Below are 16971 nucleotides of genomic sequence, written 5' to 3' on the forward strand. Positions count from 1 at the left end.
CAGCCAAGCTAGTTACTGTGGGTGTGATGAAAAGATGGGGATTTATTGACCAGTACTTTCCCCTCTGCATCAGGCAGGTATATTGTCTCTGGCTACCAGGGATTTTCTTTTTTGCTGGTGGTGTTGCTTGAAACAGAACAAAGAAAATAAGGCAATGGTGTTTTCTTTTATGGAATAACATAAAAAAAATATTACGATGAAAACCTAGTTAATCACAGTCTATATATTGATACAACACTTCAGGTGATGGTGATATTTTGTGGATTTGGCTGCAAGGATCTTGCCCAAATTTGCACAAATCATCATCAGTGAAAGAAACATCTCAAAGCCAGGTGTTCCAAATGAGTGCCCTCACTATCAAAACATTTCTCTTCCATTTGCTTGGATGGAGTCAGATATATTTAAACCAGACTTAAATAATGTCACACTTGCACACCCTTGTTTAGACCTGAAGTCTTGCTTGTTGCCTTTCTGTACCAAGACAGACCTGTGCCACGTGGCCATCCTAGAAGAGAGAATTTGTCTATGAAAGTAGAACAGTGCAGAAGGGGGCAGGACAGAACCTTAGAGGAAAAGAATAAGAAATTCAAATTAGGCTGAAGGGAAAAATTTCCAACAGAGAAATTAACAAGTCTGCTTAAGATAACAGGGAGATATGGTAAACCAAATCTTCAAGGACCAAGATAATTTCAATTTTCTTCACTTAAAATCCCAGCTAAGTCTCCGATGAACTTATTGTCAATACAGCATGGGCTTGACAATATTGCTCTAGTTTAGGGTTGTCTCCTCTTCCTGGTTCATGTAAACTCCAAAGTAATTTTGGTAATCTTCTCAGTACAGGGTTCAAACTCTGCCATTATTGTTTATTTTCTTTTAGTCCAGATCAGTATACATTTCCTACTCTGTCTCAGAAACAAAGCTGAAGATCTGCTTCATTTGTTGCCTTTCAGGGAAAGAATCAAAATTGTCTCATCACTAAGGTTATGTGGGAGAAGTCCCACAAGGGCATGCACGTAATGGCCTTGTGGCTGCCTCTGCAGTCTGCCCCCATGTTAAAAATAAGACAAGGAATTTGCCATGGAAATTAACATGCAGTAACATCTCAGAATTGATATCAATGTTTGAACTGTTGATTAGCCATAGGATAACAAACTGTGCTCTCTCCATCACAAATCTACCATGTTTTACCCAATATCTGAGGCCAAGACCTTAAAACTTTTTTAAAAAGTTTGTGCTCTGTGAAAAGGCACATACCTAGGAGTGATTTGCAGTATCTTATCACCACCTCTGAACTGTATGAAGTACATTCTTAGTCCCATGAAAACCACCTTGTCTGGAAATCACAATTGGAAAGGTGCAGACAACTAACAAGATAAATATGACACTATTATTTCATTGTGCATATCTAATGCACATTAACACAGTAAGATTCTAAAATAGTGATCCCAGTATCTTTATCATATTAACGTTTCCCATAATGCTCTTGCTCAACCTGCTTTTTTACTGACATAACTTCAATTAAAAAAAATATCATTAAAGCACTGCTGTAGAAGGTACAGACTGATACATCTGTCATGATATTAAAAAGATGGGGTTTCATTTTACATTTCAAAGTAAAGTAGGATTAACACTGAACACTTGTTTGCTCAACGAAGCAAACCTGTGAAGACCTGGAATGTTCCTATCTTCAGGCAGTGGAACTATCACCTGCTTAATAAAGGCCATCCCTCAGTGAACTGAAAATCTATAGAATTAATTCTGAAAAGGGTCCCACAAACAAAAGTTATTTCTCTGCTTAGCCTCTTGTCTGTATAAGGGAGTTACAAATACATGAACTTTAGAGAAAACACTTTCATTTACCGATGAACTGCTGAAATATGTAGAGGTGTGCCATTATTTGATGATTTTTCCTTGAATCTCACCTCTGATTTTATCCAGTTTACCATTCAAAGTAATAACCTTTTTTTAAAAAGACAAATAAATGCTTTGCTATTTTTCGTAAAAAAATTTTTTTCAGGGTAGTTACTGGGGTTTTTTTGTTGTTAATTTTTAGAAGAGGTCAACTCAACAGGAACTGGCTGTCAGTTGTCCATTTTTAGCTATTCAAGAACTTCACAGGGGCACTGAGAAAACAATTGGATAGACTCTTACTATTTTTTTTGGTAGACCTGAATACCAACATGAAAGACAGTCATTTCAAACCCTGTATTTTGTACTCTTTGGTATGAATGCCTCTCATTATTTTGACACCAATAAGGGTTAAGTTTGTATTGCCTCAAGGGAACTACCGTAACTGCAGCAAAAACAACAAGGAGCCATCTAGAAATGTCAGGCCATCCTCCATAAACATACCAAAACACACACACACAGACAGTGTTGGTAGAACAGTAGTAAAGTCTGTTGATAGAAATTTTCCAGTCATTAACTTCTGCATTTAACTTTAATTTGTAGACCAATAAATCCAATTCCTAGCATGAGCATGACCAAAACTGGGTATTACTGACTTGGTGCAAGAGATGAGGAAGGTCAACACAATTCTGTTTTCTAGGGATCCAGATGGACAGAGGAGGGGGTTTGCACAGTGCAGCCAAAGACAGCACAGAAAGCGAGGCTGTGCCCAACAAGTCAGGCCAGGACCGCAGGGTACGGGCATGCTTGCACTGGCATTCAGAGTAACAGCAAAGATGACATGGGGCTGCTTTACTTGCTCGAGTGGCAAATGCCAAGTAGTATCTCTACAGTCTATGAACTACCGAGATTAAAGCTAGCTGAGGTATGACTATATGCCACCACTTTGCTGAGAGTCATCACGGAAGATATCTTCGGAGGCTAATTATGCCAAATTTTTCTTCCTTGCTGGGAGACTAAAGAAGAGGAAGTGTACCTTTAACACTGACATTTAGCCTCCTCTCCCCTGCTCTACCAGACTTCTAAAGATGCCACACTTAACCTTATCTATTGCAAGCTTACTCCTGAAGCAAACCATTTTTTATTTAAGCAGTGTAAAGCAAAAGGAATTTTTAGCAAATACCTTGATAAAGGAATTGTCCTTAACTCAAATCACATAAATATTAATGAAAGTGTAAAACCTGTAATTTAGCTCTTCTCCAATGTGTTTCTCACTAGGTTCATACTAAGGTAGGGTGGCAGTCTTATCTTAATTTTCTATAGCAATCAGAAACTCCCCTGCAAACCAGTATGGTAACATTACAGTAGTACCCCGTTTCCTTATTTACTCTGAAGAATTGTAACAGCTATGCTTACGAAAGTACAGTAACATCAAAATCACTTGGTCATCTTTTAAGAAATTTACAGAATTGGTGCATCCACAAATCTATATGCAAAAAGTATATTGCATGTTTATGGTATATAATGCATACTCGCTCCATTTCCAGGTACAAACAACAGCCTATGCGATAAGAAACTGTTTAGCAAAATACACCGATAATCAGACGACCATGAAAACTTCAGCCTCTTGAACAATTAACATCTTTCATAACACTGCTGAAAGCATTAATGAAAATTTAAGTGGGAAAATGTACATTCTTTATTCTGTTGTTTAGATACAGAATAAAATTTAACTTCTCAGAAAATAAAACTATAGCTACAGCTTTGAGAGCTGTCAGTTTACTTATGAGGATAAAGTACATGCACTTTTTCCAGTTACTTTATTGCACATAATGTACAGTCATAAATGGTGTTTTATTTACACATCTTTTGGCAATGTCCACGTTTGCTTTTCCCCCTCAGAATACATTATTTTGCACAAACAAAACCTTAAATGTTTCACACAAACTGCCATAATACAAGTCAAAGCATATATGCGTATATGTCATTTTATTGTTGCCGCTAATTCTTCTAAGAGTTTCAAATCTCAGTTAATCTTTGCCTCGGGAGGCAGATTCCCCCCTGGTTATTCTGTTGTCGAAGACAGACACCCGAACTGCAGGCACTAAGAAATTAGCAGTACAGCCTGCTGTGCCTGACCCCTAGCCCCTATGCAGAACCATACCACCTGCAATTAGTGCACAGGCACAGAGAAGGAAGAGCACTGTACTTTCGTTAACCAGTTTGATTCAGCATTGATTATCACGTGTTAATGTTACGGTTCACGTGTTATTTGGACAAGTATTCCGTTAAAAGTGTTTTAGAAAAATATATCAAATACATTAAAAGAAAATAGAAATTCCAGTAACAATTATATACTTCCAGCCCTAGGAATGTGTTACTCAGATTCCATTCTGTACAATGTGCTATTTATGATAACTTTTTTTACCCAGACACAAAGAATTCAGTTTTATATACTCATAGGCATGTTTCCCTCAAGTTAAAGTAATTTCTTAATGGATGGCAACACACTTCAATTTTTCCCTGTATTTTCAGGGCAGAAAACCTTTTAGTGGTCCCACTCCTAGAGTACAATCTGGCAATAAACCATTCTTTATGGTAGATCTTTGACATACTTTTAAAAGATATGTTCAAATAAAAGATCAGTATTGTCAGTATACACTGAACATATGCTCATTAAAAATACCTTTAATAAAAATCCTTGAAGACTCTTTATGAAATATATCTTGAATTGATGACATGCACAAAAATACTCTCGGAGAAACCAAATTTGTTGTCTTGAGAAGACAATTTAACCTCAGAATAATACGAACCTAACTTCAGTTATTTAGCAATATTGAAGTCATCCTTAAATTCAGTTCTAAACCCACTTTGCTTCTTTCCTATAAGCAGGCAAAGTATAAACCAGTTAAATTTTCAGACAGGCACTTCGGTAAATTAAGAAATGCCTTTGGTGGACAACAATGTATATTTTGATTTTAGAGTTTTTCCCTTTTTTTGCTGTCCTTCAGCTTTAAAGTATTATAAAGCTTACAACAACTTTCACTATTGCATATACTGAAAAATGAGATGAAAATGCACTGTGAACAAAGTATGACAGTAGTTAATATCTACTGATAAAAATACAAAATAATAAAAATACTACAGGACAGCAGTAGTCCTGGGAATAGAAGTATTCTTCAATATAAAATACTAAACTTTTGTTCCATCTGAATAGTTTCACCTAAAATGGAGAGAGAACTTCACCAAGCTTAAATGTGTGCCTCTGATAAAATACTTTAGGAATATAAATTATTGGCTCTGTAATGACACTTGTGCCATTATCCAGTCAAAAGGTTTGGTATAATCTGTTGTAAATGTCTTAATTTTTTTATCACTTGCCTGTGGCTGATTTTTAGGATATCAACTGTTAAATTAATAATCTGTACAAGTGAAACTATTCAAAATGCATTGATATTTCAGCTGTACCTAACATTTTTGTAAAACAAAGAACTACATGCCATTAGAAAACAAACACTATCAAAGCTAGACTATTCTTCACTATAAAATAAAGATGCATTCTATTTTAATTACTAACAATACTGTGAGAACTCTTTAACACTCAAGTTTTATACTGTATGGATTTCAAGATAAATAGTTTGAAACATCATAAATTAAAGGAGGCATTTGAACGGATTCAGCCTCCTCATCTGAATTTTTACCATCTACAGGAAAAAAACTCGGATTTCACAAACACTGTTGACATCGGAAAAGTTATCTACAGTGAGGATCTCCCTTGACATTAGGTGTAATTAATCTCAATTTAAGATTACAAATCTAGGAGAACTACCTGGGAAATGTAAAGGAGCTTCAGACAGCTTAAGTTCTAAGAAAGGGAAATGTTTCCGTAAAAATATTTGCATAGATGTACATTCAAAACAGCATTTCCACCATTTAAATTCCCTGCATTCATTTTGCTAAAGTCATCCACAGGGATGAAGATCACATAAAGGCAGCCCTGGAATTTGAAATGGCTGTTGCTTGGTAATTTGATGAAAGGTGTATTTTTGTACTTTCTGCAGTCACTAGGAAAAGATCCAGTTTGACCTTTGGCTTACATATTGTTCTCCCCTGAGCTAGGCAATACTGACAGACTATAGCAGAAATGCAAATAAAAAAAAAAAAAAGTTACGTGAAAATAGTGTGGCATGAAGAAAATAAGGCACTTTTGGCAAGGAAAACCCCCAGATTTTGTATTTCAATGTAGAACAGTTCTATCCAGAAGTATTTTGTGCTTAGAAACATCACATGGTGCAACAGTGAATCAGGTGCCAAAACAAACAAATCACGAATTACTGTGAGATTAACTGCAACCTCTGAATGGTTCAACAAAGAATCAAACTGGTTTCTGTACACAGTCATGATTTACCAATGTACTGGCATCTTTGCTCTTTTGCTGTGAGCCGACAGTAATTATTTTAGAGAAAGAAAAAGAAAGTGTGGAATTAGTAATGCAGATGCTGAAAGGCAAAGTGGCAAGACTCTACAAGAATGTCTCAAAAAATGCTACTTTGTTCCCATTTCTACTGGCACCTATTCCCCAAGGTAAGAGGCCAGAATGACCAAAGCCAACTTAACAGTAGTGTGCAGAATGTCAGCTGACAAACAACATAAAAACAAGTCACGTTGTGTTATCTGTGGTCACGTTCTTCAGGGTTAGTTCAGTAACTCAAGACTTTACATTCTTCCGTCTTTACTTGTTTATCTTAATTACACATGTAATGGTTAATAAACAGACATAGTCCAGAGTTAGTAGGTTGGTATTATAACATTTATTAAAATAATGCTATGGGTTAATAGAAACAGCAAAGAACCAAAGAATTAAAATGCAAGCTATGTAAAAACCCAACTAAAACCCAAATATGTCTAATGTATTCATCCAGTAGCTAACTAAAAGCCCAAGAAAGACAACACTCCCAATATAATAAAGTACTGCAAAACAATTGGCAATTTTTCAGTTATCAAAATTGTGGGTTTTGCATTTTGTATCCTTTTTTCTCAATCAGGAAAAAAATTCTTTTGAATGTTATATAACATACATATAAAACAAGATAGAAAAATACATTATAAACTTGTAACAATGGCTGTAAATACATTATCTTACATGTTTCTCATAGGCAATAGGTTGGTTATGGTACATACATAGCATGAAACTACTAAGATAATAAAGAATAGACAAATACATGTCATCTGTACGGTTACATACAAGCGACACTCCCATCTACCCACTCTAAAAAAATTACATAATACTGTCAGAAAGAAGTCTTAAAACTACTTATTTTAATAAAGAAAAAGTCATTAAAGAATGATAATACTGAGAACCAAGGCATTCAGAGATTTCAAAAGTCATGCTTTTTTTTTAAGTTGATCCAAAATTTTGTCAACTAAGTTTTCAGAAGTTTGTTCAGAGCAAACATTACTTTCACATGTCACACATCTATTTCATACACTTCCCCTCCCCCCCAGTAAAAGACCTTTGATAAATGTCTAAAATGTCCAGGTTTTATCACAGTTGAGATGAAACTGGATCAAATACTGGTATAGTTTTAGCAAATCTCTCTTCAAATGTTCGAGTGTCGCAAGTTTATTCAACCAACCAACCAAAATAAAATCAAAATGGCACAGCATATACTGTAAATAAAATCAACACAACTGTATGTGTAACAGGAAGACAAAGCCGGTGGCACAATAAACAAAAATCTAGCTGAATACGAAAGGATGAATGTCTATTGCATAGTAAATAAACTGATAATTATTTCCAGGTGAGACAAGATGTTAGATGAGGTCACCATGCAGGTGCTTAAAAATGTAAGCCCTCTTAGCTTACTATTGACCTTTCATTTGGAAGCTGTGAAGATTTGCAGGAGGAGAATAAGTTGACAGGAGGGGACTAAAATTATCACCTGATATTTGCCAAGTTTAGTACTGAGCCCCACAAAGTAATACTTAATGTTTTCAGAATTAAATACTGTGCGTTCAACAGCTTCAGCTCTTGCAATTGCCCAGCTATTTGAAATTCATGTGGAAACAAAGGTTAAAAATAAAGTTTAGCTGGACTTCAAACAACTAGCTGATGTCCCTCTCCTGCTTATCTTTTGAAGAAAAGCCAACAGGGAAGATCTAACAATAGTCAAAGACAAGCTGAAAAATAAATAACTTCCATGCTGTTTGCCACTGCAGGAGCTGTTTGTGAAAACTGGGGACACGTTCAGTAGCTAACTGAAAACTAGCCAAGCACTTTCAGTTTCATTATTCACAGAACATCCGTTTTCTGGGTGATGCCGAAGCCTACTATAGTCGATGTATATTTATTTCAACCAAAATCAAGAAAACTCCTCTCCATCCCTGAACAAAAATGACATACTTCCAGCTCTACAAACATTTGTCAGCTAATAATCTCCTTTAGCATGAGACAGTCTGTATCACAGAACCCTTTGGTTTACGTTGCACAAGTATGGCATTTGCTATGATTTAAAAAGTAGAGTGGCTGAAATAATAATGGGCCGGTTTGACAAAAAACTTAGCAAATATTTCACATAATGAGATTTTGGCAAAGTCACATCACACTAGTATGGCAAAAATCAGGTAATTAATATGGTCAACTCATCATTTGTCTTCCCTCACAGCTTCTTTCACATACTGGGCGTCTGAGTGGCATGCAGTAACTTGTCTGAGGGAGAAGCTGATTATACAAGACATTTGACTAAATGACCATGAAGAAAATAAGGCACTTCCTTTTCTTTAGACTTATTCCAATACTTAAAAAATAAAAAAGAAAGACTAAAAGGCTCTTTTGGTCTTTTGTTTCTTGACAACCACCAGAAAAAATCATTTAATGAAATAAAGGGTTTCTTTGTTCTTTTTTTCTTTTTTTATAACACTTGAAAGTATAAAATGCTACATTTCCAAAAATATATTTTTTTTTTCTGCACCAGCACCCTTGTATAGTAAAAGTATCTACTTTTTTGTTCATTTTGTTTCAATGCACTACACTTTATCTACAATTTCATTACATGTATACAGCAAATAGGCAAGCATGGCTTTTACATCCTTAATGAAATTTTTTCTATACAGGGAGGTTTAAAAAAAATATTTGAACAGTTTGCCCAGTAATGTGACACATAATGCATGTACCTTGTTCTCATGTAATCTTCCAAGGAGATTAAAATATGGTTAAAACAATTTAAACTCGTATTTCACTTTAATAGTGTTGCTGTTTTGTCCTCTGCATTAATGTAGTTCTGAAAAGTCATCATAATCTGCATTTCATGGCACACTTTCCTTTAAAACGTCCAATTTGGCAGGCAATAGAAAAAAGGCTGCAACATCTGCCCTTTGAGGGCACTGGTAGTGACTAAACGGCGCATCAAATTTTGAATACTTTTTAGAATCCCTTCCCCAATGACATCCCTGACCAAAGGTTCATGCATGATGCATCATCACACAGTACATTCAGAGAGAGCTTTGACTTTTTTTTTTTTTTTTTTTTTTTCTGAGAAGAAAAATATTCCTAAAAGTCTCTCACAGTAACTGCCTCTGTCATCGGGTAGTTAAGGGACATCTGTCTCCATCTCGTGCGAGGCCTCCTTACCGTTCGCTTGGGGCGGGACACTAGAGGATGATCAGTGCGGAGGGATGAGTTGGACCTTATTGCTTTACTACTATTCAGTGCAGGTTCTAGAACCACTTTCACCCAAACAGGAGAACAACAAAAAGCGGAGTTGGAGGACAACAATTTCTTTGTCTGTTTTGTTAGATGGTAAGACGAACGGACAAGTGCCCCAGCTCGCTGCACTGAAGACAGGCAAGCAAAGGCGTTTACCAGTTAACTGATCAGCAGGCAGGCATGGTCAGGTCATCATTGGGTGAAGAGTTCAGAGGTCAGAAGGTCATAGGTTAGTTGCCGGTGGCGGCTGGGTGGTTAGAAACAAAAAAAAAAACAAAACAAAAAAAAGAAAGAAAAGATAGAGAAGAGATTAGTTCCAGCTAGTGACGGCTTAATGACAACATGAAAACTAATCACAACTAATAAAAAAAACAAGCATGTTTAATTCTGACATACTGATCGACACCATCTACAGAATGCAATAAAATCATGACAGCCCTCCATCATGATTTGGACACGTGAAGGAGAAGCCCACTCCCACAAAACCGGTTAACAGGAGAAATAGAGATAAAATATGACTAACGACTAATGGTTAGTAGCAGTCGATGAAGGAAATTGGAAAACAAAAAACGATGAACAGTTTTTGAACTGGGTAGAAGATTTCTGGAACAACAGTCAGTGCACAGCATCAGTATCTGACTGCTATTAAGCATTAGTACTTCCCCAGGTGCAAGCATTAAAGCAACTATTAATGATGGATGTGATTATTAATAACTGGTTGTTAAAAGAATGGAGTCATCTAAGGAATTCTGGACTTAAGAGAAACAATTTGGTTCAACAAACTACGGGCCAAACAAAGGGTTTTCGTTCAATAAATTTTTTATTGCCTTTCATTTATTCTATTTACAAACAACATGGAATTTCTTGGCCTCATGATACAAAGCAGTACTAAACTGTAGTCTAGCAACGTAGGCATCATCGTGGGAACCAGGAAAACGCTCAGCCTGCTACTATAGCCAGCATTTTCCTGTTCGAAATACTATTTTACACATATAGGACACTTATAAAATGCACTTGCATGTAAACACTGTAAAAGTCCTGCCATTTTAAAGTCTATACTTAAAAAGCTCTAAGTACATGAAAAAATAGAGAAAATATCTAATTGATACTAATAAGGCATTTTAAAACTACAAACAGCTCTCTTTATTCATTTTCAAAGCTAATACTCTGCAAATACAATAAAATCTGACATTTCATATACATTCCTGCTTTATATTTTTATATTTTAAAAGAAGCCACCTGTAAATACTATTTTCTTTTGCAAAAAAACCCCCCAAAAAAACAAAACCCCAACAAAACAAAAAATAAAACCCCAAAACACAAACAAATTACAGTAAAACATAAAAAAGTTCTCAAGTGGAAAGTTATCATTCCCAATGTTCTTGAGCTATTCCTTCTTTAATCATTCTCTCGCATTCTCCTTCACCAAACTTGGTCCACTTAACAGTAGTATGATTTTTTTTTTAAGACTCATTCAACAGCTTAATTATAGCTAATAAATTCTGAGGTTGATAAAAGTTTTTGTACTGTTGCCATTTTGACTAAGGCAGAGGAGATGAAAGTGAGAAAGGTATTCAGTGCAAAGTCAGATTTGTGCCATTATATAAAATGAAGTCCAGTAGGTGTAATATTCACAGATACCATTGATTTAGCAATCTTTCTTGTGGGTTCATTTACTTTCACATAATAAAAATGGCCTATCATTTAGGATACAGTTCATAACACTACCAAAAACTACTACTGTAACATAAATGAGACCAAAACACAACTCCCTGAATTTTTTTTTAAGAATCATGCTTAGTGGGATTTAAATTAAAACAGCTGTTTCAAAAAGAAAAAAAATATATTTCATGTGGCACAATCTTACCACTTCACAGGTATACTAGAAACAGACTCTTAAAGCATATTGATACTGATTACAATTTTGATTAAATGATATTAGAATTTATACATAAATTATGTGACAATTGGTTTGGATAAATTCAAGAAAATTCTCAGCATTAATATTTCTTGTGGAGTTTAAAATCAAAGCAAGCTACTTTTAAAAAATACCAGTACACCTGTGATACATCCTCTGCCAAGTCTCTGGCCTTCTACAGTACACACAGGTTTGTCAACTGTGCAACACCATTTACAGTTTATTACAATTAAATCAGTCAGTCTCTCTGTTATATGCATCAAATTCAATTTTGTATTATTTATAAACTGGGAGTTTATTCTGAGTTAAAATGAGCTATATTTTCCAACCCTTCACCAATTCTAAATGCTTAGTTGTAAAACATTTACACATTTGGGGAGTCTTGCTTTAACTGCAGTGCTTATCTCTGGAAAAAAAACCACAAACAAAAAACCAAAAACCAAAACAAAACCAACAAAAAAACCAAAACTATGCAAAGAATAAAAAACTACTTAAAAAGTGAATGCAGTAGTACAACAAAGTCATCTGAAAGTCAATTTAGAATTAAAAAAACCCCAACTTTAGACCCAATGAATGCAAAGATAGATTTAGTGATATTTAACTATATAAAAAAATTTTCCTCATTGAAAAAAAAAAGGTATTTCGGTTTGCTGACATTGTTTTTCATGGCCATAGCTATAGAATTATCTTGGTGACAGAACAATCAAATAGGTGAATATGGTAAATACTGATAGCATTTTAATTCTACAATATAGAAATTTTTATTGCTGAACAAAGTTCTCTCCAAAACATTTAGTGAAACTTTTAAATCTGTGAAGTGGTAACCTTGGATTTCAAATTCAAAATACAATGAAGTTCGGTTGTAAAATTAACTTTGTGTTTCTCAATTCACACTGACATTACTTAGGTAAGACTTTCAAATATGGCTCTCCTGAAATATCGATATGGTTTCCATAAGAGAGATGTATGCATGACTCATTCCACAGGAGCTAAGATATTTATTTATCTACTTAACACAGTGGGTTTCCACTTTGCTAGAGATAAATGCTGTTCTGTCAGAAAAAGGCTGTATTTTAAAAGAAGGTGAAATGATACCAATAATTAATTTCAATTACTTTTATATGACCCAGATAAAACACCTAGGCCATTCAAAAACTATTTAATATTTATGTTCAGTAAACAATAAAATGATGAACTTAAAACTACAAATTGGTATTTTCTCCCTGACAGCAATCCCTAACTTCCCCCAAAGCCTGTTTATCTATACTTACTAGCTGTCTCAGGCAAATATCTAATTAAACAAAAAGGTATCCTCACCTGTCACCTGAAACTACCACTGCAGATCATGAAAGACCATGAGGAAAAACTGATTTTTGCAACATTAGGTCAAACTTTGAAAGACAACCTTACCACCTGTTTCTCTTGAATGTGGTAGAAAAAAAATTAGAAAATATTAAAACCTGTTTCTTTTTTTATCCTCTTTTTTTTTTTTTTTTGTAAACATGGGCTATGATTTTCTACTGATTATACCCTGTTGCCTGACTGAAGAGTTCTCAAGAAATGAGAACAAGCCAATGGGCTGCAAATAGTGTGCAGTGATATAAAACAATCTTATCGAAATCTGAAGTAGTGTCTTTTATCAGCTTTACACTTTCTGTAAAGACTAAGATCATGTGAAAGTGTTACATAAATACAGCAAATATCCAGGAGGGCCCCTTTTACTGAATTGACCAAAATCTGTATTCTTTCCTGTAGCAAATTTATGGAAGGTTGTGAGAAGTGAAGTGTAGTCAATGTTAGGAGATGTCAGATTTGTTATTGGAATTTGACTTTTGAATATTACAGTATCATGGAAACCTGCACAACATTGATTTGGATGAGAGCAGAATAATAATACTTGGCACGTAATGCTTTGCATCCTCAAAGCCCTGTACAAAACAAGAACCCCCACAACACCCCTGTGAGGTAGGGAAGTATTATTATCCTTATTTTACTCATGGGAAAACATACACAGAGAGATTAAATTACTTGCCAAAACCCACAGTAGGGATGGGGTAAAAATTCATCCCTCACACTACTTCCTAGTCAATGTCAATAAACCGAAAATATCAGTTTTCTCAATAAGCTTAAATACTTCATTCAGGGGTCCAAAGGCATGACACTTGAGGAACAGGAGAAAAATGAAGATTTACTTTCCATTCAAGGGTTAAAGAGAGATGCCCAAATACTGGATGTCATCTCACCAACAGGACTTCAAAAGTTGCTTCTCCTTCAGGTTACACATTTTAGCAGCAAAAGGAAAATACCAAGAAATAGATTTTGGAAAAAAAAAAAAAACACAACAAAAAAACCCAAAAACACCAAAACACCCTCCCTTCTCCTACCCTTACTAATTCGAACAACTTTTGAAGTTATCTTCACAGCCCTTACCTTTCTGAATTCAGTTAGGTATCTGAGAACATGCATCCTCCTCATAATATACAGTACAGTGGCTCAAAAGTTTATTGGAAAAAAAGGAATCTAAATCTTCAGATTTCTCCAGACACAGACAGGAGGCATTTATTCCTTTACTTCTTTCTCATTAAGCAACCATCCATTCATTTTATTTTGCAACACCAATCTGATATTTCCACACCAATAAAAAGAACGAATTGGGGGGGGTCGCGAAGGGGGGAGGAAGGGAACATGACCAAATTAATTATTGCAGCACTGATTTCGTAGCATTTTCTGATGCAGTTGGATCTTTCATTTTTAAAACTGTATCAGTTATAGCATTTCTATTAAATGTATCAAAGTATATCTATTTAATTGAGCTGGGAAAGCCAAGTTTACAATAATTTTTCTTTTTTTAAAACTGCCAGTATTCCCAAAGCTTTAAAATATTAACTGTTCAGATTTTGGAGAAAAATAATGAATGGGTCAAAATAAGGTATTTGGTTAACCAGCTGTGGTGTTGCAAATCTCATGTACACTCAAAGCACTTCTTACAAACAAGAACTGCAGAACTAAACTAACCTCGGTCTGCGGTCACAATCCTTTGGTAAGGATGGACACGCATATCGTGCCTTCGAACTTTAGTAGCCACCGCACCTAGTTAAATTGCAATTACCAAGACAAAGTTAGAAAACATTCACAGAAAACATTAACAGCAGGTTTATCAAAATGGATTTAAATGATCATTAACTACAAAAGTTCATTTTAAGAAAAGCAACAAGTTAAGGCACAGTAGTTTCAAATCTTAATCTTAAAAAGAAGTTTATCTGTGCAGATTAATATTGCATTTCTTTTAAACATCCTGGCCTTAACCTGTTTAATCCATTCATTTACAATCCCAAAATTACAGTATTTCATGAAATCTATTAGACCCAAGCACATTTAAGCTTTACTAGTCACATATTCACTGAAGTGCCTTTCTTGCAGCAGGACTATTTTAAATAATGCCATCTTTTAATACTGACAATTATTTGCTAACCTTAAGATCACTTCCAGTTCTACCACAAAAAAAAAAAGTTTTAAAGCAATTCTTCAAGCCTACAATTGTGATTTTTAACCTTTAAGTCAATAAGTATGAACTGCAATGAATTAGGTGATTAGTAAAGCAAACACTATATAGAACACTTAGCAGTCAGTATACTACTATACACTCATAAATTACAGCTACTCTGTAATAATAGGACCTAATCCAAATTAATAGCACTATTTTATTTTAAATCTATGTGCAAAAAAGTGCAAGTAAGTCACTGACTGCTAGGCCAAGCTTTTTTCAAGGCTGCTGAAACTAAGCATTTGTTAAAATTCAGATCTGATGAAGGATCAGTTAAGACCGTTCTTGAATTCTTAGCCTTTCGTTGGGAAAGCCATACCTGAAGATAAAAGGAAGGGAATTAAAAGTTAGTCACCAACTAAAATTTGATCCCAACACCAAAATCCCCCAAAATACTGATAGGGATGCATTTCTCTGCCATTTTTAACAGAATTATTTTAAGACATCTTAAAGGTCCACCACAAAAATGGACAAAATACTATAAATGAGAATGAGCATGTAACAAAACTCAATTAAAAACTAATTTAATTCAATTAACTCTATACAATTGCTCAGACAATAGAGCAGATGTATTAAGAGTTATTGATCATATGCAGCTTCAGAGGGAGTGTGGGGGTATCCTCCCTCCCCCCTTTTCCTTTTTTAAGTAACATTTTTTAATGAGATCTATTTTGGGCAATCCACCTCACACAGCTAAGCCCAAGAGTATGCAATGGTTTCAGATACCATTTTAGGAGTAATTTTCCCCTCCTCTCTCTTCATAGAAAATCCTGTGAGAAATCCAAGTTCCCTGCACTGTATTCAACTACTACTCTGGAATGATGTATTTCTTTACTTGCTATTAACTGAACTCGGGAGAGGGGTTTGCTCCTACTCAATAGCTGAGAGCTACTCTGTTGAACTCTGTAACTGTGACTTTTCCCCAGGATGTTTCACAGACAGACTCACAGACTGGGGTAGAGAAGCTAGGGAGAATATTTACATGTTTGTGGGAAATTAATAAACTATAAAATTATCATATGCTCACTGAATTTTGGCTATGGGGTAACTGACAACAACCATAAACTCCTCAAAGGCAGACCTACTGCATACTTCTGTCCTACTAGAATTTTAATTATTGATTCACTAATCCTGCAAGACAAGATACATATTATATGCAATGTATATACAAAATAGAATATGGAAACATGCACACATACAGATAACTCACCAAGTATCTGTCACGTGAAACACTGATTTTTTGCAATACTTTCAACAAAATATTGACTTTGAACCTTATTGTCCAGTCTTCATTAGAGATGTTTAGAATTTGTGTAAATCAATAACTGCGACTGAACAAACTAAGATCAAAGTCCTATAAAATCAACATTATGCAGCACCAAGGTCATATGCAATTCAGAACAAACTGAAGAGAAAAAATTATGTAGATTCTGTAGAGGGTAGGGAAGGAAGAAACTATGCGAACTGCTTGCTCCATATTGACCAGTTAACTGAATTGTCATGGCTGCTTTATCATTCTTGCCTTCACACACCAAGTCAGTGGTCTGAAATATTAGGAACGATTCAATGCAATGTATATCAAAGAAGCCATCAGTAGAGTTGCTAATTTTATCATACTTTGGTCAGAACTTGGTTTGCTTCATATTAATTCAGTGAAATTATTTTCTGCTCACAAAATGATTTACAGCTTTCTGACACTGAGGAGAGATTTATCAGTTGCGTACTAAATAAAGCAGCAAAAACTCCAACTGAGAAAAGACCTTTCCTCTCCATCCAGTTTTGCTACTAAACAATATAGCAAAATAAGAATCTTCCAAAGATTGTTGGACATTAATTTATGTTAAAGAGAATACAAATAGATCTTGTATTTATGGCAGCCCAAATGACAGGCAACAGACGTCTAATTTATCTTTTTTTGCCTATGTATCCACCATCTAATGTTATACAAACATCAAG

General features: G+C 35.0%; 1 protein-coding gene across 9 annotated transcripts in view; it reads right to left on the reverse strand.

Annotated features, from left to right (window-relative positions):
* Nucleotides 1–3649: 3649 nt before the first annotated feature.
* QKI (QKI, KH domain containing RNA binding) overlaps nucleotides 3650–16971 on the reverse strand; it is a 153733-nt gene continuing 140411 nt past the window's right edge. For 5 of the 9 annotated variants that reach the window (XM_050314249.1, XM_050314247.1, XM_050314246.1 and 2 more), the window contains 2 exons: nucleotides 14487–14561; nucleotides 3650–9800 (listed from right to left, as the gene is read on the reverse strand). In XM_050314249.1, coding sequence (XP_050170206.1) covers nucleotides 9784–9800; nucleotides 14487–14561 — 92 coding nt within the window. In that variant the 3' untranslated portion in view covers nucleotides 3650–9783. Of the gene's footprint in view, nucleotides 9801–10354; nucleotides 15335–16971 lie in introns of those variants that run through there. The other 4 variants (XM_050314251.1, XM_050314250.1, XM_050314252.1 and 1 more) reach the window with 1 other exon arrangement.

Source organism: Myiozetetes cayanensis, unplaced genomic scaffold, assembly GCF_022539395.1.
Source record: "Myiozetetes cayanensis isolate MyiCay16 unplaced genomic scaffold, myiCay2020 scf2-11, whole genome shotgun sequence".
NCBI lineage: Eukaryota > Metazoa > Chordata > Aves > Passeriformes > Tyrannidae > Myiozetetes > Myiozetetes cayanensis.